The 27,938-nt window shown below is 45.1% G+C and overlaps 1 protein-coding gene across 3 annotated transcripts; it reads left to right on the top strand.

The window, feature by feature from the left end:
* The first annotated feature begins 10,053 nt into the window (after positions 1 to 10,053).
* Positions 10,054 to 26,893, top strand: CANX (calnexin). Of its 3 annotated transcripts, none has more exons than XM_042826381.1 (15): positions 10,054 to 10,130; positions 17,287 to 17,472; positions 17,926 to 17,999; positions 18,471 to 18,529; positions 18,868 to 19,009; positions 20,281 to 20,362; positions 21,174 to 21,366; positions 21,825 to 22,014; positions 22,693 to 22,806; positions 23,254 to 23,410; positions 23,739 to 23,954; positions 24,378 to 24,497; positions 24,592 to 24,721; positions 24,877 to 24,971; positions 25,553 to 26,893. In XM_042826381.1, exons 2-15 carry the CDS (start codon positions 17,290 to 17,292, stop codon positions 25,604 to 25,606), a joined length of 1,809 nt encoding a protein of 602 aa, XP_042682315.1. In that variant the 5' UTR covers positions 10,054 to 10,130; positions 17,287 to 17,289; the 3' UTR covers positions 25,607 to 26,893. The 3 variants fall into 3 exon arrangements, with proteins under 3 accessions (XP_042682315.1, XP_042682316.1, XP_042682317.1); XM_042826382.1 differs by lacking the exon at positions 10,054 to 10,130 and adding an exon at positions 10,156 to 10,180; XM_042826383.1 differs by lacking the exon at positions 10,054 to 10,130 and adding an exon at positions 10,346 to 10,402.
* The last annotated feature ends 1,045 nt before the right edge of the window (positions 26,894 to 27,938 follow it).

The raw sequence follows: 27,938 nt of genomic DNA, 5'->3' as shown, positions 1-27,938 counted from the left end.
AGCTTTCGGCAGCAGGGTGCTTCGCCATACCTGTTTCTCACTGGCAGCAGTGGGGCGAGGAGAAGCCAGCAGAGCCCAGCAATGTCACACACAGCAAGATTGCCCTGGAAATGCATTCCATAAAACGGCGACAGACCAAGAGCTCTGTTAGCGGAAAAGGAAACAATTTGCATCTGATCAACTCACCCTTCAGCTGTGAAGCACAATGGTTCCCTGACCGTCCAAAAATCACAGAAACACAGAAGTATTTTCTAACATAGTTGGCACTTGTGCTTCCTTTTGCTTCTACTTGTGCAGCTGCTGAGCGCTTCCAAACCCGAGATGGTTGAACTGCATGTGGGAACAGTCAGTGCCTTTTCAGCAGCCACATGGAGAGCAGTTTTAGTTCAAAAGGATTAAAAGCCACATGTTAAAAAAAAAAATTCTCAGTTCAAAAGTATTCAAACACAGGAAAACAAACAAACAAAAACTCTACCCATAAAGAAAAAAAGAGGTTTTTGATTCAAAATATGAGCCTCCAGGCCTTGGTGTGACCAGCTGGGCAACCCTTGGACTGGGAGGGGTGCAAATAACCAGCAGCTTCTATCTGCAATCAGCATCCCTTGAGATGTCCTCAGAATTCTTGGGTTTTGAAGCTGCAAAAGGAAGTGCAGGATGAAAATATGTGGCATGAGGACAGAAATTCATCATTTCGTCCCTTGATAACACAGCACTGGCCGAGCTCAGCCAATCCCAACAATGGCTGCAATATCTGCTCTGCAGATGTTACCAAGGCTCCCTGGAGGCTCAGATGTCACTTTGATTTGTGCCCAACCCGGGCATTTTGCAACAACTTTTGAGGGCAAAATCAGTTTGCTGGGATGCTTTAACCATGTCCCAGCAGTCCTGAAGACAGTGATCTTCACGTCAGGAGGGACAAAGTGCTTTGTCAGCAACAGGAGGAAGCTTCACTGTAAAGCCTTTGGGAAACTATGGAATGAGTATGTGATACTCATGTTGTCAGGGGTCATTTGGAAAATATTTTTTTTAATAATTCCATTTTCCTAAAGACATTTGGTGACCATTATCTGCATGAATATTACATCTGGCTGGAGGGCAAATCCATATATGAGCAGTGCTAAACTGCTGCCCTTACTCAACATCAAAAGGTATCTCAGTATTGGCCAAAATCTGTTAAGAATATGTAAACAGGAAAGTTCAACCCCTCTCTTGTCCAGCCCTGCCTCATAGTATTGTCACATGGAGCAGTTCTTTTGCCAGTTTTCCTATTCCTTTTTCAGCAGGATGTCAGAAAAAGCATTGGAGCAAAAAAGAACAACAGCAGAAGGGCGGCTGCGCTTCTGGCAGAGCGAACAAGAGCCAATCCTGGGAGCAATATTGCAGACAGCAGGGATGGGAAGGATTTCCTCCCGTGGTAGGACACACACTTATTATTATCCTATAGAGATGTGGAAAAAAAGTGGCAGGGCTCCCTTCAGGCCACATGGAATAGCTTCAAAGGCTGTAAGCAGGGCAGCTTGTTTGTTCTGAATTACAGGGCGAGGGAGCACAGCGCTCGCTGCCTGGTACGTGTGGGTCAGGGGGGTCAGGGAGGGACTGAGGGGACGGACGGGGCCTGAAGGCAGCGGAGGTGGCTGTGGGAGACCTGGGACACGGAATGTGGCACGAGCAGGATGGGCAGCTGCTTCCTGCAGGAAAGACACTGAAGGTAACAGCGTGGCACCTCCTGCGCCTGCTAGCAGGGGTCTGGGGAGCAGTCAGACATCACAAGGGCGAGGTGTGAGCCGAGAGGGAATTAGTTTGTGGTTAGCAGCTGTGACTCCTTTGTTCGGATGTCTTTGCTCAGTCAAGCCTGGCTGAAGCCAAGCTGACCTGAATGCAGCGAGCAGCAGCACACACCACGTGCCCAGGGCAGGCACTCAGTGCCAGCACCAGGCTGTCCACATCCCACCATAATATTGGCAGTGCCTTATGAGTCTTTCTGTCCCACTCCGGCCTTGCAAAGCAGGGCTGCAAGGACCAGCTCCAGCACTGCTCTTCCTTCCAGCGCTTGCTGCTCCCACGCACCACATCATGCCCTCCAGCTCGGGTGCTGCCTCACAGCGGCTGCATTTCAGGACAGAGGGGTGAAAGCCTGGGCTGTGAGTTAGGAAACTGTGCTCTTCCCAGAGGCATTCGAGAAGCAAATAACGAGCCTTCGGGCACCAAGAGCTTTTGCAAAAGGTGAGGAGCTTCCCCTCAATGACCAGTCACACTCTTGGACAGGAACTGCTTTAAAAACAGCACGATTTGTTTTTAGGGTGTGTGTAACAGAATAGAACAGCCAGAAACAGTGCAAAATACCAAACCTTCCTGCACACCCTCACCTCCAGCCATATGCAGGCTGGGTGGCAGTGGCGGTGTACTGCAGAGCTCTGCAGCTCTGCTTTCTGCCATAGGCTGCTGCCCACGCTGGGTTTGGTGGGCAGATCTGATTGCAAGAAAGAACCACCAGTGTCACTTCCCCTCTGCTAATGAACATCACTGTGCCACTCTAGGAAAAAATGTTTAATTTAAACTTGCTCTCTTTGCTATACAAATCCCTCCCAAGACACCATAATTTCAACATATTGTTTAGGAAACAAACAGATGTCACACCTGTGATTTGTGCACACAGTGTCAACAAGCAGGATGGGCAGTACCAGCACATGGAATGCCACTGCACCACACCTAAGGAATCCCACTTCTCAGCAGCCACCTGCCTGCTGCACACAGCTCAGAACTGGGATGCTGCCCAGGAGCTTTGTGCTTTGTCCTGGTGGTGGCCAGGACATGAAAAAAACTCCCAATGACAAAATTGCACCCTGTGCATCCTCGCTATGTCTGCAAGATGGTATTCATCTCCCCTGTGATGGAAGCAGCTTTCATCTGGGTCCAGCTTGGCAAGACAGGAACAGACACAGCACAAAGCAGCTCAGCTCTCTGTACTGGGAAGCTCTGGTGCTGCTCACCACAGCCTCCCATCACAATCCAGTCCTTTTCTTCAGTGCCAGCAGACATCCCAGACGTTGCTATGTCCCACGCAGTTTCAGAGATTACTTGTAACAGCTTGTTTGCTTTGTTCACTCTCTTGGTCTTCTCATCCCAAATACACCTCTTACATTTTTGGCTGTTGCTATAGTTCTGCAAATACCAAAGACTAACTTGCCTTACTTTCTGAATAGGCAATAGATCTCCAGTATCTATGTGACAATTGAGCTCTTGGCAGCAGGAAGAACAGCACTAGAAAATAAAAAGAAAAGTAGATTATAGGAAAAAAAAGGATTTAAGGGAGATCAATCCCACCTTCCTACAATTGCTCAAGAAGAGCAGTGGAGTTTCTCACACTCCATTTCAAAGACCTTTCACTAACCTACGTACCACTGAAAAAGAATTAACATCAATCCATACGCCTGCTCATCATTTGCTGATACAATCCCATAAGGATGTTGCCTGGGCAGAGGCAGCCAAACAGGACCTCAGTGCTCTTGGCATCCCCAAACTTGTAATTGTTTGCTGGGATGGCTGCCAGGCTTCCCAGAGCAGGGCTGCACTGAGAGCGACTGGAGGGCTTCTGGATGGTCACAGCCCCTCCGAGAGGGAATTCTGAGGGATGAATAACACTGTGGGTGTCAACCAGACATCCTTACAGAGTTATCTTTAATTCAAGTGCCGTTTGGAAGTCTTGTCAGGAAACTGCTGGTCTGTAATAGTTAACTTCTGTCGAAGAAGGAAGGGGCAGCTCGGGAGCACGCAGTGCTGTGTCCTGAAGGACTTATCAGGGTCTGTGCATAGGCTATGACTAAAACAAACAGAAAAATCTCCTCTCATTTCTAACAGGTTCAGTGCTTACAAAGGTTAACGCTGTCAGCTGGTATCTGCAGAATGGTCCTTTTTCTCCAGTGAAAATGAGTTCAAACTCCTCCCAAAGTGCTCTCATGATCACCATTTCATCCACCAGTGATTCTTAACCCTAAATACAGAGATTCTTAACCATATGTATGCAGGTATACTAGATTTTTATTACATATTGCTTTTCACTGTACGTACATAGATTATTCAGATATATGTACATTACATATATATTTAAAACTCTGTGAAGATCTGTAAAGCAGGCACTGGTTCAGCAATAAAATAAGTAAGCCATTAGGAAGAGGCTTCATTTATCACAGGGATTTTGCTGAGCTTGCATCACATCTGCATCTTCATTCTTAAAGGAGAATCTGTTGGATTTTCTATGTGAGTGCCCCAAGACAACAAAGGCAGCTCTGCATGGCAGTGACTGATTCAAACTCTGTTCACAGATACTTGCCAAGCATGAGAGCTGAGTAAAGCACATATTTAGAATAAATGTAAAGAATAAGCTGAAAATGCAAAAACAAAATAGTTGACATGCATGGATTGTTACAGTGCAGTTTCTAAGAAGGCAGCAAGGCAGGCAGGTCAGCACCAGCCCACTCCTCCCAGCATGGGGAGCCCTCACCTTATTCCTCATTGGGAAACCAAACCTCTGTACTTTTGAATCCTTCTGAGAACAGCACTGTTCCCTGGGGCATAGACGATATTTTTAATATAGCCTTATTGCAGCCTGTATTAAATCAGACATCACCTTTCATTCCTCCTCTTTCTTTAGTTTCCATCGAGCTGAGTAGCAGCACGCCCTCACAACTGGATCTTTTCCTTTCAGTTATAAGGCTCAGCCCATGATTAATTCAGCTCTCGGGTGATAAGATCTAACTCCAAGCTATCTGACCTGAGAAAGAGAGCAAAGGTAGTCACGTTTCACTCGTGTAACCTTACCCATTCCCCTCCCTCCCGTGCCAAGCAGAACCTCCTGACCCCAGCCCACCATTTCCCTATCACCAACACACCCAACGAGGCCTTTCCTTCCCTGAGCTCTGTTTGCTCTGAGAACAGCCAGCTCTCTGAGTTCTCTGCCTCCACACCTCACGGGTTTCTTCTGCATGAGAAAGCTTCTGTGTCCTCCAAACCCACAGAGAATACCGCACTGTTTGTTTCAGTGCACTCTGCTGCAGTGCTGCTCTTAAGCCTGTGACTCACCCTATTGCCAGGGATGCTGTTGGAACAGCCGTGCTGCATGTAGGATTGGCAGCAATTTCCCCCTGCTGAAGGCCACCTGCAAGAGCAGGGCATGCTCATCTCACCTCCCTCAAACCAGAAGAACCTGGGCCGCATCCATGCTCTCACATCCATCTTTGCTCACCTGCTCTGCTTTACAAAACCCTCTCATTTTGGAAACGTCAATTCCTTGCACTGCCCATTCATCTCAGCAGCAGTGGTAGCGAGATCCAACCTCTGCAGTAAACCTGGGGGAAGGGCTCTGCCGTTTCCTTGCCCAGAGTGGAGCCTTTCTGTAAGGAAAAATCCGGGAATTCCAGCGACGCTCCTCGGAAGCGCGAGGCGTCCGTGCTGCCGGAGGGCCGGGAGCCGCTCGGCTCGCAGATGGAGCGCTGGCTGCATTCCTGCCGCCAGGCGGCGCTGCGGAGCTGCGGAGGTCGGCAGCCCCGCGCCTGGTTCCGCCCTCGGGACATCGAGGCGGGCGGCAGCGCCACAGAGCCGCGCTGTCATTTTCGTCCGTAAAAAAAAATGGTGTCTTAGCTCTTTTCTGAGTAATAGCGGCATGGGAGAGGGAGCTGACACCATCGACAGGAGGCTGGGGCAGGTCCCAATGCTCGAGCTGCATCAGCGCGGCCACGGGTCTTCAGAGTGCCGTCCCGTCTGCACCAGGAACTGCAGCTGGGAGAATGCGATGGAGCTCGCTGTTATTTTGGGGAGGTGCAAAGTCACTGTGCCTCGTTGCTGTGCTGTCACCATCCCTCCAGGCACGTGTTCTGCCTCGGATCGCGGGAGGACCAGCTGCTCCTTATTTCTCAGCAGGAAGTCCCTCCTGCACACTGCTGACTTACAGCTCCTGATGTTGGTTTCAAGGGTTCCAAGCTCACCTGTCCACCAGGCTGTGCACCAGAACGTGTGGCTCCACAGCAGGCACAGCTGAACGAAATGCATGTCCCACCTCAGCCGCTGTGATTCATAGAGCAGCACTTCGGCACAAACCAACCTTCATCAGCAATTAAATCAAGCATTAGAGATTCCATTTCACAAGTTGTTCCAAGTGTACCTCCGTATGTGTGTTCCAGTAAAGGACAATCGCACCAATTCCACTGAAATCAAACCACCTGGGCTTTGCAGGAGGTGCCTGCTCCATCCAGAGCAGGAGGAAGAAGCATGTGGTAATGCAGAGAGAAATGGGCTCAGCATGAAACCACACGTGGGATTTAAGTGAAAACAACAAGGAAGTTGACTGTATAAACATGAAGCTCAGATGCCAGTGAGAGCCACACCTGCGTTTCTGTCTGCTTTAAAAGGGTGGTGATGTTTTTTTTTGGTCAGACATGGACAGAGGCCCGCAGAAATGATGGAGATGTTCTCCTGCAGCTCCAGCTGTGCTGTGAGCAGGAGAGCCATGGCCCTGTGGAGGTCACTGAGTTAAGTGCTGCTAATTCCCTGTTTGTTGACCTCAGCGAGGCAGGATTAGGGAAGGCCAGCAGTGCGAGGTGGCCTTGTGCTGCCTGCATGGCATGCCAGGAATGTGGCTGTTGGAGCACTGGTTCTGCTTGGGTCTGAAGGGGCTGCATGGGGCAGGGCTGGCCCTCAGTGCCCACTTCTTTGTGCAGAGCTGGAGGCTGAGGGCTGTCCTGAGGGCTGTCCTGGCCATGAGGCCTGGCTGAGTGGGAGAAGAATGGCTTCCTACCCCCTCACTTCCCCAGCTAATAAACGCCATTTAACTGTTTTCTTATTTTCTGTGATGGCATTTTGGTTTCCTTTAACTGCGTTCAATCACTGTCAAACTGAAGGTGTTTGAGGTTGAGAATGGTAAATATTTTTGTTCTCCAATAAGCAAACAGCTTTGTTGGCAAAACAACCGCTCCTAAATAAAACAAACAAACATCAGCCCTGAGCTGACAGCCCACCCTACAGCCAAACCCCCAGAGGTCCAACTCTGCTGCCCGTGCCCAGCCAAGCTCACAGAAAAAGGCTTCCAGTATGACACCCTCAGGGAGAGCACAGACCTGGGGGCATCTGAAGGCAACCTTGGAGCAAATTACATCTGCTCTCTGAAAGAAGGGGTGGAAAAGGGCACACCCAGGACCAAACTGTGCTCAGCAGCGCGGTGCAGCGCCTACAGGAGCTACCAAACCTGAGCACAACCCAAGGGAACCATCAGTTCCATCAGAACCACGGTTGCTACCTACGTACAGACCAAACTTGCGCCTGTTGTCTTGTCTTGCATAATTCTGACCCGTGGGTCCCAGGAGTTTTCTATAAAGTTCCTGTTGCACAGGCACTTCCTAGCTCCTGCACTTACTACCAGAGGAATTGTTTATCTTCTTCCACTTCATTCTGTGCCTCCCCATCTCCTCCCACCCATCTGCTAGAGCTCTGCTTCTGGCTCTCTGGTGCATCTTCCTTTCACTACTTCCCCTCGCCTTGTTACAATTAATTCATAACATTTCTTACATTCACATCTATTACCTTTGAAAATGGCAGCCCTTTATTTTTAGCTTCAGATACCTGGGCCCCTCTGTTTTGACAAAGTCAATGTATCTTTCCCTGCCCCCTTCTCAGGAGTGGTCTCCAGAGATGTGACTGTAAAGAAATGGTTTCCATCAAAGCATACCAGTGCACGTGGACATTGCCCCATGGAGATGTGAGCTTGTCTTCCCTCCTGCAGTGCAAAGTTTGAAAGAGCAAAAGTCAGTGTTCTCCTGCTGCTCATCTGCCTGTACTGCCTGTTATCTGCAGTCCCACTGATGTCCTGCAGCCCCAACCTGCCTGATTTTCCACTCACTTCTTACCAGCTTTCCAGGGGAGAAAGAGATCTGAGCAGAGCTCCAGCTAATTCTTGAAATGCAAGGAGAGAATTAAGGAAGCAGGAATTCTTCAGAGATCAAGGTTAGAGGGAATTAAGATCAGAAAGTAAAAGCTGAAAGTGCAGCAGGTTTCTCTGTCTGGCAGCAGGACAGAAAAGTTGCCCAAAGCTGTGGTCTGCCCATAAACAGAGAATTCTCCTCTTTCCTCTGAGTTCTATCTGTTCTGGATGAGGGACTTCAGTCTTTTCCAGCTTCACCATTCTGCCCACTTTCTGCCTTTCAGAATTTACCTCTAAAATCAGAGAACAACACAGCGTGCTCTGCAAGCATTAATTGGTGGAAACTGGCAGATCTGCTTCGATGCCTGAACAAACATAAATGAAAACCATTGAAAACCAAAGAAAATCTCAACAATGCAATGTGGTATCTGCCATCCCTCTTTCTTCCACTGCCCTGCCCTGGCACATCATAGCCTGGCCTAAAAATACCACCTGCTTGACTGCCAGAGCACTTAAACCTCTGTGCATGGTCCTTCTGTTCCCTTCAGTCCTCTTTTTTTCTTTTATCCCCTTTCTTTCTGGACCATCTATTTGTCTTATGTGGATTTTGTATTATTTTAACCAAAGTCAAACATCTCAAAAATCACAGAGCCGGAGATGGTTTTAGCAGCTTGTATTTCTTTTTAACTGACTCTTTTTTCCCCAGATGACAAAGCAGCACAAGCAGCAACGGGCTTCAGGGCTGCCTGCCTGTGCCATGATTCAGCAGTTGTAAAAGGAAGGAATGCCTGCTTTTTTGGGAGAGGGTGGAGGAGAGCAGGAAGGCATGTGTGACTGGCGTGTGTCTGCGCATCGACTTCCCAGAGCTCGTGTGATTGGAGCACAGCGTTCTGCAATCCTGCAAGTTATGCTGGAGGTAATAACCTGTTTCAAAAGAGGGACTTGGAAAGCATTTGGAACAAAGCTGCATTTTGCCCAGAGTGGAGATGGAGCTGCTAAATTAAACATCTTTGTTACCCTTTGGAGTATTTGTTTCTAATTTAAGACACTTGGTATCTCACCTGCTGCCTGTCATTTGAGGCTGTTTCCCTGCCTATCTCTGCATCCTGCATTTGGGCTGGGCACAGCTCAGCTGACAGCGAGGCATAGGAGCCAGCTTGTTGCCTTTGGGGAAAACTGCGACCACTGGATACCAAACTTCAGCACAAGCAGGGATTTGCTGTTTTATTTCATTTATGCTGAGCCTTATTTCCGAGCTCCGGGCCCTGCCTGCATTGTCCTAATGCAGTGGAATTTTCTCTGTGGGGAGACTTATGCTGCTGACTCACTGCATGGACTCAAAACAGATTTGTTTGCAAAGAAAACCCCTCTGCCCCTGCTGAGGGGCAGCTCCTGCTCTGCTCATCACAGCACTGCTCACGCTCAGCTCTTCCTTCCACCACCACCACAGGGACCATTACTTCTGCATCCCCCGCCCTCTTCGACTGGTTTGGCCGCACAGACGCCGAGTCCTTCACCTTTACACGACTATTTTGCTCATTTCAGAAACATGGCATTACTTAAAACTCCCAGCATTATGTAAGGCCTTGAAGCCCAGTTCCACCCTCAGCCCCTCGGCGCGCTGCGTTCCCTGTCTTCCCTAAAACCCCAACTCGTGACTAAGAGATACCAGATGCACTTATTTTTTCTTTATAGGCTGAAAACACTTTCCAACGGGTTAAAGAAACACAAGGGGCAATGAAGGTGAATGTGCTGTTTAATATAACAGCGTCCAGGCCCTTAGCAGGCTTCACCCGAGCCCCCAGCTGAACAAGCAGCTCCCGACGACCCACAGCACGAAGCGAAGCAACCCCCACCACAGGGCCGGGCCGGGTCGGAGCCCCCAGCCGTGCCCCCACCAACGAGAAATCCGCTGCGTCCCCGCCCACGTTTCAACGGCCTCCCCTCGGCCAGCCAATCGCCGCGCACTTCCTGCAACCTCACCAACCAATAGAAGCGCTCCACGAAGGGCTGCGCCGTTTGGCCGTGTTTTGAGGCGGGAGAGGCTTCGAGCGGCGGCGACATCAGCCAATCGGAACGCCGTACAAGCAGAGGAGCGAACGGGCGGGAGCGCCGTTTGCCAATGGGAGAACATAAGAGAGGTGGGCCGGGGGGCGGGGCTGGCGTGCAGTAGATAGGCGGGCGGCGGCGGCGGCGCTGGGCGACTGGACACGTGACGGAGGTGAGGGCCGGGGGCGGCGGGCGGGGGCTGCGGCGCTGCCGGGGCTCGCGGTAAGCGCTCCTTCCTGCCCACACACCGCGCCGAGCGGCGCCAGGCCGTCTGGCTTCGGGGCGGCGCGGGGTTCGGCGGGGCGGGCGGCGGCGACGGGGTGCCGGGCCTCGAGCGCGGGCCCGGCGGGAAGCGGGGCGGTCCTGGAGCCGCCGAGGGAGGGGTGATTGCGGCCGGGGGCTGCGGGGCCGCCCGGCTGCGTTCCGTGAGCCCGGCGGCTTCTGGTAGGTTCTGCGGCCTCTGGGCGGGCGGCGCGGCGCGGCCCGTGCGGGGCCGGGCGGAACCCGGACTGCTGGGGGCGGCGGGACGGGGCGTGGTGTGATGCCGCTGTAACGGGAGGAGAGCCGGTGTGACGGAACGAGGAGGGTCCGGAACGGGGCAGAGCGGGGCCCGACGGGGGGAGCGCGGCCTAGGGGCTCGGAGCCGCTGTGCGGGGATCCCGACGTGCGGGGCCGGGCCGCTTTCAGCACTGGGCGGGGGGCTGTGCGCTCGCAGGGCTGGATCGGGGTCTGAGCAGTGTGCTTTTGAATGGAAAATCGAAGTGAAGCACGCGCAGCCCTGCGTTCCTCTCTGCTCTGCTCTTCACGAGGGAACTTTCACGTGCCGTCCTGCGCTTCAGAACTTTCTAGGCGGTGGAAGGAGAAATGCTGCGGCTGATCTCGTTTGGAAGGGAAGCTGCCATGCGGTGGTGGCTGCAGTTACGGTACAGCTCCGGGCTTCAGCCGTTGTGGTGTTAATTAATTAATGCTGTGCTGTTAATTAACGCTGCGGTGTTTCTGCAGAGCATCATGTAAAACATACCGAGTTTGTTTGGGGTCTGTCAGGTGCCTGAGGTCTGGGCTCCAGGAACGTGATGTTTGTTGAAATTCAGTGTTACTTAATGCTTGTCAAGTAAGTAGAAATAACCCACGTGTGTTACAAGAAGATGATAGAGCTGTAGTTGTGTGTGAGATAACAGTGTTAAGAATATGGACTGAATGGAAGTGAAAATATGTTGCTCCAGAACCACCTCAGGTGCATGAGAGTGGCTGTGAAAACATCCCTGCTGTTGGTGTGATTGCATTATGTGGGTTTATTCAGAATACTTAGCCTTTTTTTTTAACTAAACTTGGTATTTGTTTAAGTCTTAATATTCCCACTTCACTATATATATATGTGTGTGTATATATATATATATATGTAATGGAGAGAATACTTCTACATACTACTTGACAAGCTGGCTGTAAGGTGCTAACTGCTTCCTAGTGTTGGCTGCCTTCCTTAGGAGAGAAGCCTAATGCAGAACAGCACGAAAGCTTGCAGCTTCTGCTAGATTGCCCTTTCATTCGGTGTGTTGGAGCACTTCCTCCTAAGTAAATGAATAAATGCTTTACTGAGAGCACTCTGTAACTTGTACTTAGTCCTTCCTTATATTTCCTTTTCTGGCCTTTTATTTTTCTGCCTCTTGCAATGAACAAAATGGCAGCCTGTTCTTGCTGGAATCAATTCTAAGCAAGGCAAACCTGAATTGATTTCCAGGCATGATGTCAAGGATCTTGAGGCACCTCCAGATCTCTCCCCACCTACCGTAATTTCTCTTGCAGTCCATCTGTTTTATGGCCAGGAAGCCTTGCAGTTCTGCCTTTGTCCTCCAAGGACTTCCAGTTCTGCAGGGATCTCTGTGCTGACAAACAGTACATGGTGTTTTTTCCCTTGCTGTTTCTGCAATGTTGTACATTATTTTTAGAAACTGGCGTATTTCAAGTGCTTAAAGTGGCAAGCTTTGCTGTCACCTTTCACACCTAGTCTCTTGGTTTGTGCTCCTTGCAGCCCAACCAGGGCAGCTTCTTCTGTTGTGTGTAGGGGCTGCAGGTCTGGCTAATCTCAGGCCTGAAGTAGCAGTGTATCCTACCCACCCCCTCCTTTTTGAAGGGGAGAAAAAAAACCGAACCAACAAAACCACCCACACACAGAACTCCGGCCTGTTGAAAGCAAGGCAGGGCAGTACTGGAGTCTGTCTGACTGCACAACTAAGCACTTAAGGGGAGAATAATTTTGTCTGCGTCGTATGAGCTGCTGTATATGTGAACATAACTTTATTATATCCCTCTCAGAGGAGCGGTGAGATACTGGTTGCTGAAATCAGTGTTTGGCAATGAAGTTAGCTGTCTAGCTTTGCTGTGGGGTGTAGATCTCCCAGGTCTGCCTAATGAGAGTCTGTCTGACAGGCGTGGATGCCTGCAGTGTACCTGATATGATGGCATAAAGCTGCTGCTAGCAGCTTAATTTCCTTTATCCTTGGCTACTTGTCCCGCTACAGCGCCTTCTGCCTTTGTGTACTGGACTGGAGAATTGATGACAGGTTAAAACAGTGTAGCAGAAGGGTTTTTAGCCATCTTAAATGGCCTGCCCTGCTCACCATCAGGCAGCTGCTGTGACACAGCAGAGGAGGCAGGATGTGGAAGGTGAAGGGATCTTGAGATGTCAGGGAGATTCCTCCACTCCTCAGCGGTTTGAACTGTAAGGAACTATTGGACTGCCTTGTAGAGTAGCCAAGTCTCGCTCAGAAATAATGACAATGTAGTTTGAAAGGAAAGAGGTGGGGGGTGAGGATGGGGCAAATATGTGTCATACTTTCGATCTCCTGGCAGTTTTGTTTGAATGTATTGACTTGTGACTGTACATCTTTCTTCCATGGCCCTTGTCTTGCATGAGGATGCATTGTGCTTATTTTTGCAGGTGTGCTTCCTCTGTAAATGCAGTAGCAAAGTGTGGTACTGAGCACAGGGCTTTGCTAGTAAATCTTGCTTATATAGGATCAAGTCAGTTTCAGCTGTTGATTGAGATGCTCCTGAAATAAAAGCTGATAATGCTCTTCCAGTTAAGTTTCTGAAGGGTAGTTATGGTAACTTGTATGATACAGACACTTCCCTTCAGTGCTTAGCTCTTCAGTACCTTATTTTGAAAGACTTGTTTTATCTGACAGGGCTTTTTTAATAGAAAGAACTTTGTTAAACTATATCTAGCAGCAAGTCACCTGTGGTTATACTTTGTGCAATATGCAGTGCTAAGAACTGGCTTCATGAACCACTCAAATAGATGTGTAACCAAGGAGATGATTAAACTGGTTTTGCAGGCTCTGCTTAAACCGTCAGGGAAGTTACTTTATAAAGAGTACATTCTGGAAGTGTGACAGCAAGGAACTTAGGCATCCTCTGCGAGGGCCCTCTCCACCGTGTCCTTCCTGCTGCATGTTGTGGTGAGAACTCTGATGTATTGATCAAGTCTTTGCAGTGTCGTGCCACTAATTAAGGAAATTAGACTTTATGCCCAATGAAATAGGAAAAATAAGTCTGTGAAGCTGCATGATATCCTTAAGGCCTTGGAATCCAAAGGCAGCAATCCTTTGGTCCTGCATTGTAAGAGTGCAGCTGATGCTGGCTCTTCATGTCCAGTTTGGGTTAGTTTTTACCAGTGTAACTGCAGTGCAGTTCCAGGTGTCTGTTTTCAGTGGTCCCATAAATTCCAGGGGAAAATGTTTCAGCCCTCTGCCAGGAGCTGGTGAGCAGTGCTGGGGAGGCAGCGAGCTTCTGGAGTGGAAGTTGGCTGAAGATGAGTGATGTGATGGCACTGGCAGTTCTAACGCGTTCTGGTTAGTGCCCTGTGATAGCAAATGGCAGATTTTCCCTTCTCTGCGGATTGCCTGCTGATGTTTAGGAGTGTCTGAAGACCTTATTTAAGAAAGAAAGTTCTTACCTCTGACTTGAAATGGTGGTGTACTGAAAATGGCAGTTGCGCTCCGGGTGAGAGACCTTCTGAGCTCACCTGTTACAGAGGGCTTCTGTGTTGTTAAATGCTTGGGGCAGCTGCGTGATCATTGCACCACCGTTGGGAGGTGCTGTATGGTGGAAACTGAAGAACAGAAGTGCAGGGAGGGCATCAGAATTGGAAGCTGGGCTCTTCTGCAGAGGAGGAATTGGATCTTAGTGCAGTCGGTGGCTGTGCTTCTGAAGACTGTGCGCCTACACCTGTAGTTGCTGGTGGCTCGAAGCTCTGTTGGAAATTTGTTTTCAGAGTATCTTGTGTGAAAATGACTCCTATTGCCTCCAGTTTAGGAGTAGCCTGATTTACTACACTATCATCATCTTGGTTGTGTCTCCAAGGATTGTGTGAAGTTGAAACTTTCTTCTGCAGCAGTGCCTGTTACAGATGTAGCTTTAAAATATCACAAACGTGTGCTTCACTTTGGGTGTTCTCAGGACAATTCTGTATAGTTTAATGTGTAATGTTGCAGATGTCAGGTCAGGCTTCCCTGCAACAAGTGGCAGCCCTGGAGGTGCTCCCAGTCTGTGCTGGGTGTGTGAGTGGATCGTGGGCAGAATTTGGGAATGATTTCATACGTAGAAGAGAGCTGTGTAGGATGCCCTTCAGAGGGATATAAGCTTGTGAAAACTGCTTTCCAGTCATTATAAAGAAGCAAAGATAGAAAAGTGAATTAACTAAAACAGAGAGATTTTAGCTTTTTTAATTAAAAGAAATAAGCTATGGGAAATTTGAGTAGATTGTACTTGCAGCCTGAAATGAGTTTCCCCAAGCCTCCAACTGAGCAGGGTTGGCTAGGAAATGGGAAGCTGTGGGGTGGGTCCCTGTGGTTGCATCAGGAGCACCGATGTGCAGAGCGAAAGAGCTGCTGCCTGTGCTTTGTGGGCTGTTGGTGGACCTGACTGGTTCTACCTGACTGCTGTGATAGAATTTCTGGAGCAACCTTGCATGCAGTGTCAGGCTGTGTGGCCTTGTCACTTAGCCAAGCAAGAAGCACTTTTACCAAAGTCCACTGACCACAGACAGGTATTTCTCAAGGGCTCTAGTTGGGGTGGGATGATAATATAGGTAATAACTCCACAAGGAGTCTGTACTGCTGTGAACGTTTGGGGGCTGATCTGTATCTTTAACCCAAACTTCCACTGCTGGTGGTGAGGTCAGCAAGGGGATTGCTTATGTGCTGAGATGCTGACATCCTCTGCATGGGCCTGGGAGGAGAGGAGGCATGCAGAATAGGAAAGCACTGTCTTTTAACCCTGCTGTATTTTTAAGAAGCACTTTTTTGTCACTCTCCTGAAACAGTGCAGTGGTGGTTCCATCTGCGTGATAGAACTTGAAAGCAGTTACAAAACTTGGAGTAAAATTCTACTAAATCTAGCCCTGCTAGGAATGTGTTTGGTAAGGCAAGACAAAACTCAGCCTTACCTTGGAAGGGCATCCCTGTGCCACCTCACCCGGAGTCCCTTCAGTCACACAGGGCACATCCGGAGCTTTAACAGTTGCTTCTTCACAGATGTTTCAGGCTCTTGTTTTTTTCTCCTCTTCTGGCCCTGCTCAGAGCATGCTGTCTATGCAAGAGGATTTCAGCCTCTGTTGATTCTGATGTTTACTTGACAGCTTTTGTTCTTTGGCTTTGTATTGTGGTGCCCAATTTGCAGTAAGATCCGGGTGCCTCTGTGTGGTCTGTAACTTCTCCGTTCTGACTGTACCACGTGCATAGAAAAAAAACACCAAACACAACAGGCTTTGCTTATATGTAGGAACACTAAAAGTTTGTGTCAGCTGTTCATGCTGTGAGCCGATTCCTTTTGGCTTCGAGCTGTTTTGGTGCAGTTGCCTGAGCTGTGGGGGAGGGCTGTGGGCATGGATTGAGAGCATAATCCTCGAGGCCATCACTATTGTTAGGGAACAGGCTGTGACTGCACGTTGCTGTAGTGACAAACTGGACGTGACCTCAACACGAGTCTCTAAACTGCAGTTGGAGAAATAAAACATCCCCTCTGTCATTAGAAGCAAGTTAAAGAATAAAAGAATGGTATATCTAGCATGCAGTGGAGTTGTGGTATACTGGATAGTGCTGATAAGCTGCTGAGACTGTAAATGCTTTTAGCTGCCTGAACATGCTTTGGAAAGTAGGAAATTTGTTTTCTAGCTCAAACTTGGGCCCCTACAGGCCTTATTAACTCTTCTTGAGTTATGCTTGTAAGTTTGTGGGACTGCAGCCTGAGGCAGGAATGTATGGGAAGGAGGGAATGTTTAGCTTTATAATCTCGTTCTAGAAGGAATTAGTACAGAATCCAGCTACAACTCTGTGGAAAAAAATATTTGGAATGTAATTGAAAGGGGCAGATTCTCTGCTTGCTGTGAGCATTGCCCATCTGTCTTTGGTGCAGATAAAATGGTGAGCAGTGTGGTAGGAGTCTTGCTTTCTACATCCACCTAAAGGTGCGGTGGTTGAGTCGTTCTTTTTATCCATCATTTTACTTGCAGAGGTCTTTTGAGTTTGTCAAGGTCTGCTATGTTTTAGTTAGGATGATATGCTGGGCATCCCATGAATTAGTTGGTGTGATGTTTTATTTCTGTAAGATTTCTGTATTAGATTTTTCTGCTTTGATCATCCTGTTAAATTAGAGATAAAATTAACTGCTGAACAGTGGGAATTCTGGGCCTGCTTCAATATCCAGCTGCTCATAGACATCTGCTGAATAGTATCAGTGACTGTTGGCAGTCTGTCTAGAAGGAAGCATGGGGAAGGGGTCTGATGGATGGAGGTACTGGTGTCCTGTGTATGAAATCAAGAAAACTACTGGACTGAGGTAGAAGATGGGTTGCTTTGTAGGTGCTTGAAAGAGGTAGCTAATGTTTAGGAACTGAATAGATATACCAGTGTCAACCTGTTGCCTTTAGAGTTCCTCACAAACAACAAGTAGATTTTCCTGTTCAGATTGCTTAGATGTGAAGTTGTGTTGCAGACGTGCGTCTGTTCTTTGTGTGGGCTGTGGCAGTGGAAGGACAATATGACACTTCTGCAGCACGATCTGCAGAGCTTGTCCGTGTGCTCCTCCAGTGCACTACCATCTCTTTGTATTAAAAATACCTTGAAGTTGTATGTCTTTCCCACTTTCTGAGCTGTCTTAACCAGCCAGAAGCAATAAATAGTAGAGCTGAGAATGTAAGTTTGTACCTCGTTCAGTGGTGTGACTTGGTGCCTCACCTGTTGCCAGAAAAGCTTGTTCTCTCAGCTGAGAAGCTGTGTGTTGCTCGTGTGTGTGCTGGCTTAACCTCTTTCCATCTCTTATTTATTCAGATAATGGAGATGAAATGGCTGCTGTATGTGACACTGCTAGCTCTTGGGACTCTTGCTGCCCAGGAGCATGATGTGGGTGATGATGATGGTGAAGATGTCATTGATATTGAGGATGACTTGGATGATGGCGTTGAGGATGTAGAAGATTCAAATCCTGAAAGCAGCACTCCTCCTCCAGCTCCAAAGGTTTGGCATAGGTGTTCTTTGAAATGCAATTACTGCTTGTGTTTTGACTGCTGTCAGCCTGATCAGAGTCACCTTTACTTTGCTGAAACTTAATGTATAGTGATGCTGTTAGAGATCACTAGCATGGAGTAGGGTTTGGGATTAAGCTTAGTTGCTTCCTTGCTATTCTTATTTGACTTGCATCTTCTTCCTCAAAAGCTTCAATGAGTATTTGAAAACTGGTGTAATTACTGGGAATTAATGCTGAAGCTTCCAGCTAGATAAAATCTTCAGTTTTTGTTGCAGAGGAGAGCACAGTGGCTCAGTGTAAGCAGCAGTGTTTACATCATTTCTGTATTTATGCTGCCAGAATGTTCTAGGTACTGTGTAGATGTAGGATTTGAGCTGTATATGCTTGTACTACTTTAGAGAATGTGCCTTGAAGGGTACATAAATGCCTCTCTGTTTCCCTAGGTTACTTACAGAGCACCAGTCCCAACTGGCGAGGTGTATTTTGTAGAGTCCTTTGATAAAGGAACTCTGGATGGGTGAGTATAATGTGAGGGGTGGCTGAACAGACAAAATCCAAGTATTATGGGGAAGGGAGTTCCTACTGCCTGTTATTGAAAACAAACAGGCAACACGTGGGGAGGATTACAGCAGTGACTGTGGTCCTGTTGAAGCGATGAGATAAACTAGTTTTTGCTTGAGCACTAGTAATAACAGGAAGAGAAGTTGTATTTTATGTATGCTTTAACCTTTATCACCTGACTTTGTGTACTTGCTTCAGGTGATGTAAGCATAATGAGGTATTAGAAACTTGAATATTGGAATTTTTACAGAAGTGAGACTGAGGCAGTGAGTGATAAAGATGAGAACTTCACAGGCTTGCTATAGAGCTCAGGGGATCGAGACACTGGGGTGTAGTCATAGGACAGCAAAGGCTATTTTAAGAACAGGTTTTTTGTGTGCGTGGTGAAAAAGTGTAAGTTTCTTACTGTTGGATTCTTGTCTTCTAGATGGATCCTTTCCAAAGCCAAAAAAGATGATACAGATGATGAAATTGCTAAATATGATGGTAAGTCCTATCCATATTTTGACTGATGGATACTCATGATGTCAGTTTGCCTTATGCAAAGAAGAGCTATAAGTCTGTTCTGCTTGCTCCTTGAAATTACGTTCATTTAAAAAAATGGTAGAATGTGTACATGGTTAACAATACAAAGCATGATCCTGATTCAGGTAAGATTCAGATACAATTTCCACTTTGAGGTTTCAAAATAATTTTTAGTGAAGACGTTCAGCCCATTAACTTGAAGGCACCCTGCACAAAGTCAGTGATGACTTTCTTGCTTAGGATTGGGCTGAGGCGAGATTGTATCAAATGGATTTTGATTTTGGTTGATTTTCCTCCAGGTAAATGGGAAGTCCAAGACATGAAGGACACTAAACTTCCAGGAGACAAAGGGCTTGTATTGGTAACACGAGCCAAACATCATGCAATTTCATCCAAGCTTTCAAAGCCTTTTGTATTTGATACCAAGCCCCTTATTATACAGTAAGTAAAAGATAACTTAGTGTGCTATCAAGGGTGACATGATAGCAGGCTGGGGTTCATTTTGTAACTGAGCTTTTGTTGGCTGTGGGGGGTCTAGATGACACAAGATAGACTGTAACGTATCATTATACAATTTGAGTAGGAGCAAAATAGCAATCTGGATTCCTCAAGTGGGAAGTTAGGAACAGAGTGGCCCCCTCTGAAGCCTGAGGAAAAAAGTAATCTCTGAAAAATAGAGTTGGTAATTAGTCTCTGGACTTGTATTTCTTGTACTCAGCAGAACAGGCAACTGATTTCTATACTGTTGATTATAGATGTCCATGTCCACTTGGACAAGAGCTTGTCTGTATGTTTGTCACTGTTTATTCAGTGAAGTGCCCCCTGTTTCGAAGGGGGAGTGGGCAGAGGGTTAAGGGTGCACTTGTTTTTCCACCTTCCTTTGTTCTCGTGCATCTGCTGAGGAAGATGAGCAACTTGTCTCGCTCTACTGGGCCATGAGTGATGTGGGGGAATCTGCTTGCAAGCATGTTAGACTAGTAAGCAGGAAAAGAATCTTTCAATGACAACAGTTGAATTGTGGGATATTACCTGCGTTATCAGTTTTAAACAGCCAGTGAGCTAGTTCATATTTGTACAAGATAATGAATTAGTCACTTTACTTTGCATTACTGTTTAGTTTTGGCTCACAATGCATGGCTAAAAATAAGTTGAAGTGGTCATTCACTTCAGCTGCTGGCATTGAGAGAGGTTTGAGCATGCTTAGCCTATTCCTGACAGACATGCTTTGCCTTTTTCAGACTCCTTGGCATCTCTAAATATACTATTGTATGCTTACAGCCCTAAAGGGAGTTCTGCTAGGATCCAACTGCTCGCTTCAGTCATCTTGCAAATTGAGTTGTCTGTCTGCCATAGTGGTTGTGTGGAAAATAATTGGTTCCTCTTAATCTCTGTTGCAGTCTCTTACATACTTGAAAAACCTTTTCTTCCCTCTACTTCTGGATCATAATCTTCTAGATTAGTGCTCAATTCTTTTCATCTTTTCTGTCAGGTTAAGTCTTTTAAATCTTCATTTCTGCTCTTTTCTCAGGCTCTCTTGAACATCTGCTTAGTCTCTAGAGTGCAGCATGTGTTTTTAATATTCACTCTTAATTTGAAACAAACAAAACCAATATTGTCTTACTCTGCAATTTTCAAGTATAAAATCAGTCATGCATTATGAAGGTAAATGTTGTTTGTGTATAACACGTTCTTCACTTCTCTGTCCAAATAAGGTATGAAGTAAATTTCCAAAATGGAATAGAGTGTGGCGGGGCCTATGTGAAATTGCTTTCAAAAACACCTGAATTGAACCTGGTGAGTGCTGCTAATGCTGTCATCCATGGAACAAGGCAACAAAGCTTTTTTTTTTTATTATTATTTTCTAGAGAAACCACTTTGGTAAAGGCAGTGGGGCACATTTAGGGCCTGATCTTCAAAGTACTTTGTGCTCATTGATTTCCCAGTATTTTCAGCTGGAGATGAGAAATACTGAAGTTTTCCGGCCTCTTGACTACATGTAATACCCAGAACTTGGGTACAAGTAGAACTTCACTACGTGCCCAGAAGACTACTTGGCTATCTGGCCAGTTTCATGTATGCATAGAATCTCAAGATACCATTAAGCAGAACAAATAGACTTGCAGTTATTATATTTAGTTAAGTCTGAAATTGAAACAGTATATAGCAGCTTGTGTATAAATGAAATACATCTCAGCTCCACTTTTAATGCTGCTTATTCTTTATGTGAAAGAAATTCACTGGACTGGCTAATAGTGTCTGATATTTCTGTTAGTGGCTTTCTAGTCATTTTTGTAGTGTAGGGATTTGCTTAAAACGTACATAGTTGTTACTGTGTAATGATTTACTTACCTTGTTAATAACACTTGTACAGCAATTGTTTTCCATCTGGAAAGTAGAGATGAAAGATGCCAAATAACGATGGTAGGCTAATTCTGGTCTTCCCTCTGGAAGCTTGTAATGGTGATGTGAGTTTTAGTCTGGGAACCTCACTGCCTTTGATACTGAGTCGCAGAACAGTTTCTAATGCACTGAGGGTTTTCAGGGTAGGCATTAGCTGAAGTTGTATTTCAAATTAATAGCATTAAGTTTTGCATTGTTTTTAAAGGATCAGTTCCATGACAAAACTCCATACACGATCATGTTTGGCCCTGACAAATGTGGAGAGGACTATAAACTGCACTTCATCTTCCGGCACAAAAACCCAAAGACTGGCAAATACGAGGAGAAGCATGCGAAGCGTCCAGATGCAGACTTGAAGACCTACTTCACTGATAAGAAGACACACCTTTACACACTGGGTATGTTGGCTGCTAGCTGCTATTCACATTAACAACTACTTCTGTTTTCTGAGTCAAAAACTCAGTGAACAGATGAACAAACAGATCTTTGTATGAATATACCATGCAGCTAGAGGCCACTTCATGAAAGTTATGAATGCAAAAGCTAGTCTTAATACATAAAGGATTGTTGCTTCCTTGTGAGAAGTTTTGATTCGCTTAAAAAGTCATGAGATCTTGAACTAAACAGATAAAGGAGAACTGTATTTCAGAGTAGCTGTTAGTGACTTGGTATGAGAAGTATTCCTGTCACTGGTTATATTTAGACATCATGGGAAAGGTTCTTAATTCTTAAAAGGAGTTGCTAGGTACATGGTAGCTGGGATTAATGAAGTTTGAATTGTACAGCAGGAATGAATGATACTTCAAAGTACACCTTCTAACTTCTGTGCAATGGCTGTACTTATTTTTCTTTCCAGTTTTGAATCCTGATAATAGTTTTGAAATTCTGGTTGATCAAATGGTTGTCAACAGTGGGAATTTGCTAAATGATATGTCTCCTCCTGTGAATCCACCCCGAGAGATTGAGGACCCAAATGATCAGAAGCCTGAGGATTGGGATGAGAGACCCAAAATCCCAGATCCAGATGCTGTTAAACCAGATGACTGGTAAGGTGTTGGAAGAGTGGAAGAGAGGGAGGTCTTGGCGTGGTAACTTCAGCCTATCAAAAGTCCACTAATGACATACAGAATTCTGAGTCTCACACTTGTGTAAACCTTTAGTTACAAGTTGGTTTAGTAGCAGTGCAGTAAATAAAGGTAGAAAGGATTGATGTCCTATAGGAATAACTGTTCTTGTGCTGCCCACAGATAAAGACTACTGAAAACACCTATGTTAGCCAATGTGCTCATCTCTAATTTGCTTAAAAGACAGGATGAAGGTATAAGTTGTTTGTGTAATGCATAGTTAAGTGACTGAAATACCTGACAGCCTAGGGCAGAAGCTGGTACTGATTTTTTTGTTCTTGAGCCTGTGCTCTATGAATCATAGACTTGACTGCAAGCTCAAATACATGTTTCCAGTGACCAGTGGGGATATGGGATTTGCTGTAATGTGCCCTTTCTAGATTAGCATTAAAAATACTCTGTATTGGCTGGAGCTCTTGACTGTGCTTTGAGGTATCTGCAAGGTAACAGACTGCAAGTTAAAACATGGTGTTGTGTGTCAGAAGTGAAGCTGGCTGATAGATCAGTGGGCTTGCTGAAAGTCTCAGAATCTTGCTTTAGGGTTGGGATTTTTTTTTTTTTTTTGCATATTGTGTTAATATATTAAATGCCATCTTTAAGGGATGAGGATGCTCCTGCAAAGATAGCAGATGAAAATGCTGTGAAACCAGAGGGCTGGCTGGATGATGAGCCAGAATACGTAGCAGACCCTGATGCTGAGAAGCCCGAAGATTGGTACGTTTACTGTGTGTTCTGTGACAGGTGTTTGGGTTCTGGTTTTGACAAATACAAGAATAACTGGTTTATTGTTGTTTGCTAAGAAAGTTGTCAATTTAGGCATCTTCTTTCAAAAGTGGAAGATGGAATTAGTCTAAGGAATTTTGTGTTCTCTCATTTATCTGTGTACTGGTGAACTGTTTTGTTCAGATTGTAAGCTGAACAGGTCAGGGATGTTCATCTTCCAGTTTTACCATTCTGGGGACTAGCTTTCACTAGCTTCCATGCTTTCAAGCTACTTCTTGAGATACTTCTCTTTCTGCAGGGTCATTATCTGTGGAATTGTCACATTTAGTTTCAATATCTCCATTTTAAAGTAGGAATTTCAATTTTCCCAAAATTACATATGCTCCAAGTTTTAGTCTGTTTAAGGGGACGGACCTGAAGGCTGGGTTTCTCTTTCAGGGATGAGGATATGGATGGTGAATGGGAGGCACCTCAGATTGCAAATCCAAAATGTGAATCAGCTCCTGGCTGTGGAACCTGGCAGCGACCAATGATTGACAATCCAAACTACAAGGGCAAATGGAAACCTCCTATGATTGATAATGTGAACTATCAGGTTGGTTTTATCATTGTATAAGCTTCTGGCCAGCGCAGTGCTTCTTTTCCAAAAGTCAGAATAATTATAAGTTCAGCAGATGTCATTAGTATTAAAAAATATTGTTATCTTTCTATGTTTTCAAGTGAACTGTTTCAAAGTGCTTGCTTTCTTGGCTTCACTTTTTTGTAACACTCATGAAACTTGACTTCCCAAACCTGTAGAGTCATACCTATAAACATTATAATTTGGTATAATGAATTGTTCTTCCTAGCTGAAATGGACTGAAAACTAAAAATGCAAACTGTATACCTGTAGGTAAGGCTTGAATATTTTTTGTCTTTTGTAGGGGATATGGAAACCCAGGAAAATCCCAAACCCAGATTTCTTTGAAGACTTGGAGCCTTTCAGGATGACTCCCTTCAGTGCTGTGGGACTTGAGCTATGGTCAATGACATCTGATATCTTTTTTGACAACTTTATCATCTGTACTGAAAGAGCTGTGGCTGATGATTGGGCCAATGATGGATGGGGACTGAAAAAGGCAGCTGATGGTGCTGCAGAGGTGAGAAACAAAGCCTTAATTGTGTGCTTCTGACTGAAACAGCACTGCTGATATTTTGGTCCAGATTTTATCAGTGTTGATCAATACGTATCTTTAGGTACCAAGGCTGGGGATTCATAAAGCTAATTAGAACCTTTAATTTGTAATTATAATATGGTAATTTACTATTAATGGCAGTGAGTGTTCACTATTCTTGAATGTTTTTGCTTTGACAGTTCTGCTAACTGTATGCTAATTCTTAACTTATAAACGATGGAAAATACAAGTATTTTCGTTCCATTTAAACGATGGAAAATACTTAGCTTTAACTTTTTGAAGTATTAAATGCCATGTTTGAGGATGCAGGAAGCCTATTTGAAAAAATTTGTTACAGACTTAACTGCTGTGACTTGCTGGGTTTTAATGGTCCATTGTATCTTACAGCCTGGTGTTGTGGGCCAGATGATGGCAGCTGCTGAAGAGCGTCCTTGGCTTTGGGTAGTGTACATCCTCATTGTGGCTTTCCCAGTGTTCCTTGTTGTCCTTTTCTGCTGCTCTGGGAAGGTATGCATTTCCTCTGATAATAAGTATAGTATTTAAGAAGTGATTCAGTGTAATGTGCCTTAACTTTACAACTAACATATTTTTTTTTTTTTAGAAGCAGCCAAGTGCTGCGGAGTACAAAAAGACTGATGCTCCTCAGCCTGATGTGATGAGTGATGAGAGAGAGGAAGAAAAAGACAAAGGAGACAAGGAGGAAGAGGAGGTGGCAAGTGAGGAGAAGCTAGGTAGGCAAAATAGTGAATCGTGAGATAAATGGAGTTCTCAATCTGAAAGAACAAAAGAGCAAGATGGGCAGACATAATATCAAGCCAAAGGTGAACTGAAGGTGCAAATCCTAATGAAAAGAAAATGAATGAGATTTCTTTCCCCTCTTCTTTAGAGGAGAAGCAGAAAAATGATGCTGACATAGGAAGTGCTAGTCAAGAGGAAGAGGAGGAAGAAGAGGAAGGGGAGGACAGGAAACGTGCATCAGAGGTAAGAGAACACTTGATTTTTTTTGAGGAAAGCCTTTTTCTATACCAAGAAAAAATCCACAAGCTTAGCTAACCTGGTTCATATGGTGCTCCTTTCCAGTGTCAGAACTCCAGAGAATTTAATCCCTCGCAAAACAGGAATTGCTGTGGCCAACCTCAGCAAAGCAGGGAACGTTGTGAAAAGAAGGCACTTGCCATAGACCCTGCATTGTGGGAAGACTAGGATTGTGTGGAATGCATCATCTTGAGGCAAAAGGCTCATTCAGCTTTGTGTGTAGTCAGGATGTGACCTTTTAAGTGCTCCACACTGACATAATGGCTGACTTAAAAATGGGTGGAGTGTTCCTTGAACTTAAAGGGATTTGTGCAGCTGCAGCAGTACTTTGAGCAAATAACATAAATTCACTGTGAAAATAAGGATTTGTCTACCCTGCATGGAAAGGAAGGGGTAATAAGAGCAAGAGATCCTTTTAAAATCAAATTGTAATGTAGAGTTGCAGAAGTAAGTTGTTTGTAGGTTTAAGTGGCTTTTAGGAATAAAGTTAGATTGCCTTAATGTTTTCACACCTCAATTTCTTGCAGGAGGAGGAAACTGTGAATAGATCACCCAGAAACAGAAAGCCAAGAAAAGATTGAAAAAAAAAAAAAAATCATAAGAACTTAATCTGTGTGAATTTTTTTCCAAAACATGGTTCTGGGAGAGGACCTTGGACACCTTACATTGAAACTTGGACAAACCTCAAGATTTCACCATCCACAGGTTCCAGTCACACTATCCAATGTAATGGAGTGTCTAGCAGTAAAATACTTGCAATCCATCTGTTATAAAGAACATCATTCCTGTAGAAAGAATGCATTTAATATAATGGGCTGTGGATTTTGGAATGTAACATGACTAACCTTTTCACTTTTGGTTTTAAATATTCTTTTTCTGTTTTTATGTAGATTGGTAGAATTTTACCAGTCTCGTATCTTGGCTTAATTTAATATGTTAATTAGTGAAGAATAACAATGAATCTTTAAATACTAGATGATAAAACAAAAATGCAGTTTCATAACTAGTTTTTTTTTTTTTTTTTTTTTTACAAATGTGCAAACTCCTTTGTCATGTCTTTCTATCCCAAAAAATTTGGTAATTATTTGAAAAAAAGTTTTCAGTATATTTGAAAATGCCTCTTCCCTCAAAAGGGGAAAAAAAAAAGGGGGGAGAGGAGATCATGTGTGGGGGAAACCAGTAGTTAAACTTTGTTCCTGGTGGGAGCTGGGGGGGAAGAGGAAGGGGTTAGTTGGTCAGTCTATGGAACATGCCCTCTGTGCATGGCTAAAGCCCAATTAAGTGTTGACAAATGATGTAGGATTTGGAGTGGGTTGTCTTAATGTGGCATTTAATCCTGCAGACCTTACAGTTAATGGATTTTGTTAGTTCAACTCTTTGTAAAATTAACAGGTGGTTGGGGGGCACAGGGGTAGTGCTGGACTGCTCTCCCTCTTCCCCTCTCTTCAGCCACTGATACTTTCCTTTCTCTGTGACTACACAGCTTTTTCTGAGTGCAGCTTTGCCTCAATTGCTGGAAGTGCTTCATGTTCAGCTCATTGTCAAACTCTTTTATTTTTATGGCTAGGCCTACTCCAGGGTCCAAGCACTGGATAGGACAGTGTCTCATATCCTCACTGTTATCACTGTATGTATTCCTATAGGAATGGGAGAAATGATTGATAGAGAAGTTGAACTGAGTATTTAATAAGGAAAAAATCCCAAGATGTCAGTATTTGTAGGTGGGGAAAGAAGCATGTGGAATATCTTAAGTGGTATGTGAAACTGTTAAGTCTTTCATCTGCTTTTCATGTAACAAATGCATCCTAAATTATATTGTGAATGTTAGGGAGTTTCAATTCCAGCTGAATAAATTTTTTTTAAAGCGTCGTGTCTACATATTATACTGTTTCAAACACTTGTGGAATGCTGGTGGTCACTACAAGAGCATACCTCTGAGGGTGAAACTGACTTCATCACACTGTACCAAATATGTTGGGGTTCAGATGTCTATACAGATAAGCTTTTGTTTGTTTAGAGTGAAATTAAATGTCCTGAAATTACTTCTCTTGCACTGAATTTAAACACTCCAGTGTTTGGTCATAGCTGTAGTATGGGGAATAATTCCCAGGGGCTGTGGGGTGGGGTGCTCCAAACCTTGCAGACAGTCTAATTACTAAAGGCTTGGGTTTTTTGTTCGTTGGTTTTCTTTTCTTTTGTACAAATACCTTTTGCTGCCTGTCCTTACGTTGTACCCCTTGTTTGTTGTGTTTGAAATATTAGTGACCACAAATGCATAGCAGGATTTCTCGATAATTTTTTTTCAGCAGTGTGCAAATAAACTATTGTAAGCAAGATACTGGAAGTAATTTCAGACTTCTGTTGGGAGCTTTTGCATGTTTAGAATGCCTTTGCCTGTTGAACACCGGGTAAATACTGCTCCTGACTGCCAAAATAGCTTATACTCTGACATGGGAGATGTCATAGCTTAAGCATTGCTATTAGCTTGTTCTCAGGGCTGTACTTCTATCAAGGAGCAGCTGCTATTTATGACTCAGTCCGTTGAGATGATGTGTATGTAAATGGTTTCGATTCAGCTAACATTTTGAGCACAACATAATTCTACTAATCCAATGGTTTTTATCTTAATATGCAAATTGCCTTAAACTCCCAAACAATTCATGTGCATACGTGTTCTTTCCTAGCATCACAATGGGACTTGAGATCTGCTGTCAGCTTCTAAAATAATACTAAGGCGAAATGTAAGTCTACATTTGCTTTGCTGAATCTCTGAAGAGGTCTGTCTGCATGCTACGGCTTTTTTTTTTTTTTTTTTTTTTTATACCATAGTGTATGCTTAAATAATCACTACAATAAATTAAGACTTTCTGAAACAGCTAGAAAATGCAGACGTCACTTCTTACCCTGCCTTCT

The sequence above is a fragment of the Centrocercus urophasianus genome, unplaced genomic scaffold, assembly GCF_019232065.1.
Source record: "Centrocercus urophasianus isolate 14NV4802_14NV808 unplaced genomic scaffold, USGS_Curo_1.0 seq_26, whole genome shotgun sequence".
Taxonomy (NCBI): domain Eukaryota; kingdom Metazoa; phylum Chordata; class Aves; order Galliformes; family Phasianidae; genus Centrocercus; species Centrocercus urophasianus.
This window is presented reverse-complemented; position numbering and strand designations above follow the sequence as displayed.

Coding starts and splice junctions, on each gene's coding strand:
- CANX (XM_042826381.1), top strand. CDS start 17,290: ATGGAGATGAAATGGCTGCTGTATGTGACACTGCTAGCTCTTGGGACT. Junction 21,367..21,824: donor GACACACCTTTACACACTGG/GTATGTTGGCTG, acceptor TTTTCTTTCCAG/TTTTGAATCCTGATAATAGT. Junction 24,498..24,591: donor TTTTCTGCTGCTCTGGGAAG/GTATGCATTTCC, acceptor TTTTTTTTTTAG/AAGCAGCCAAGTGCTGCGGA.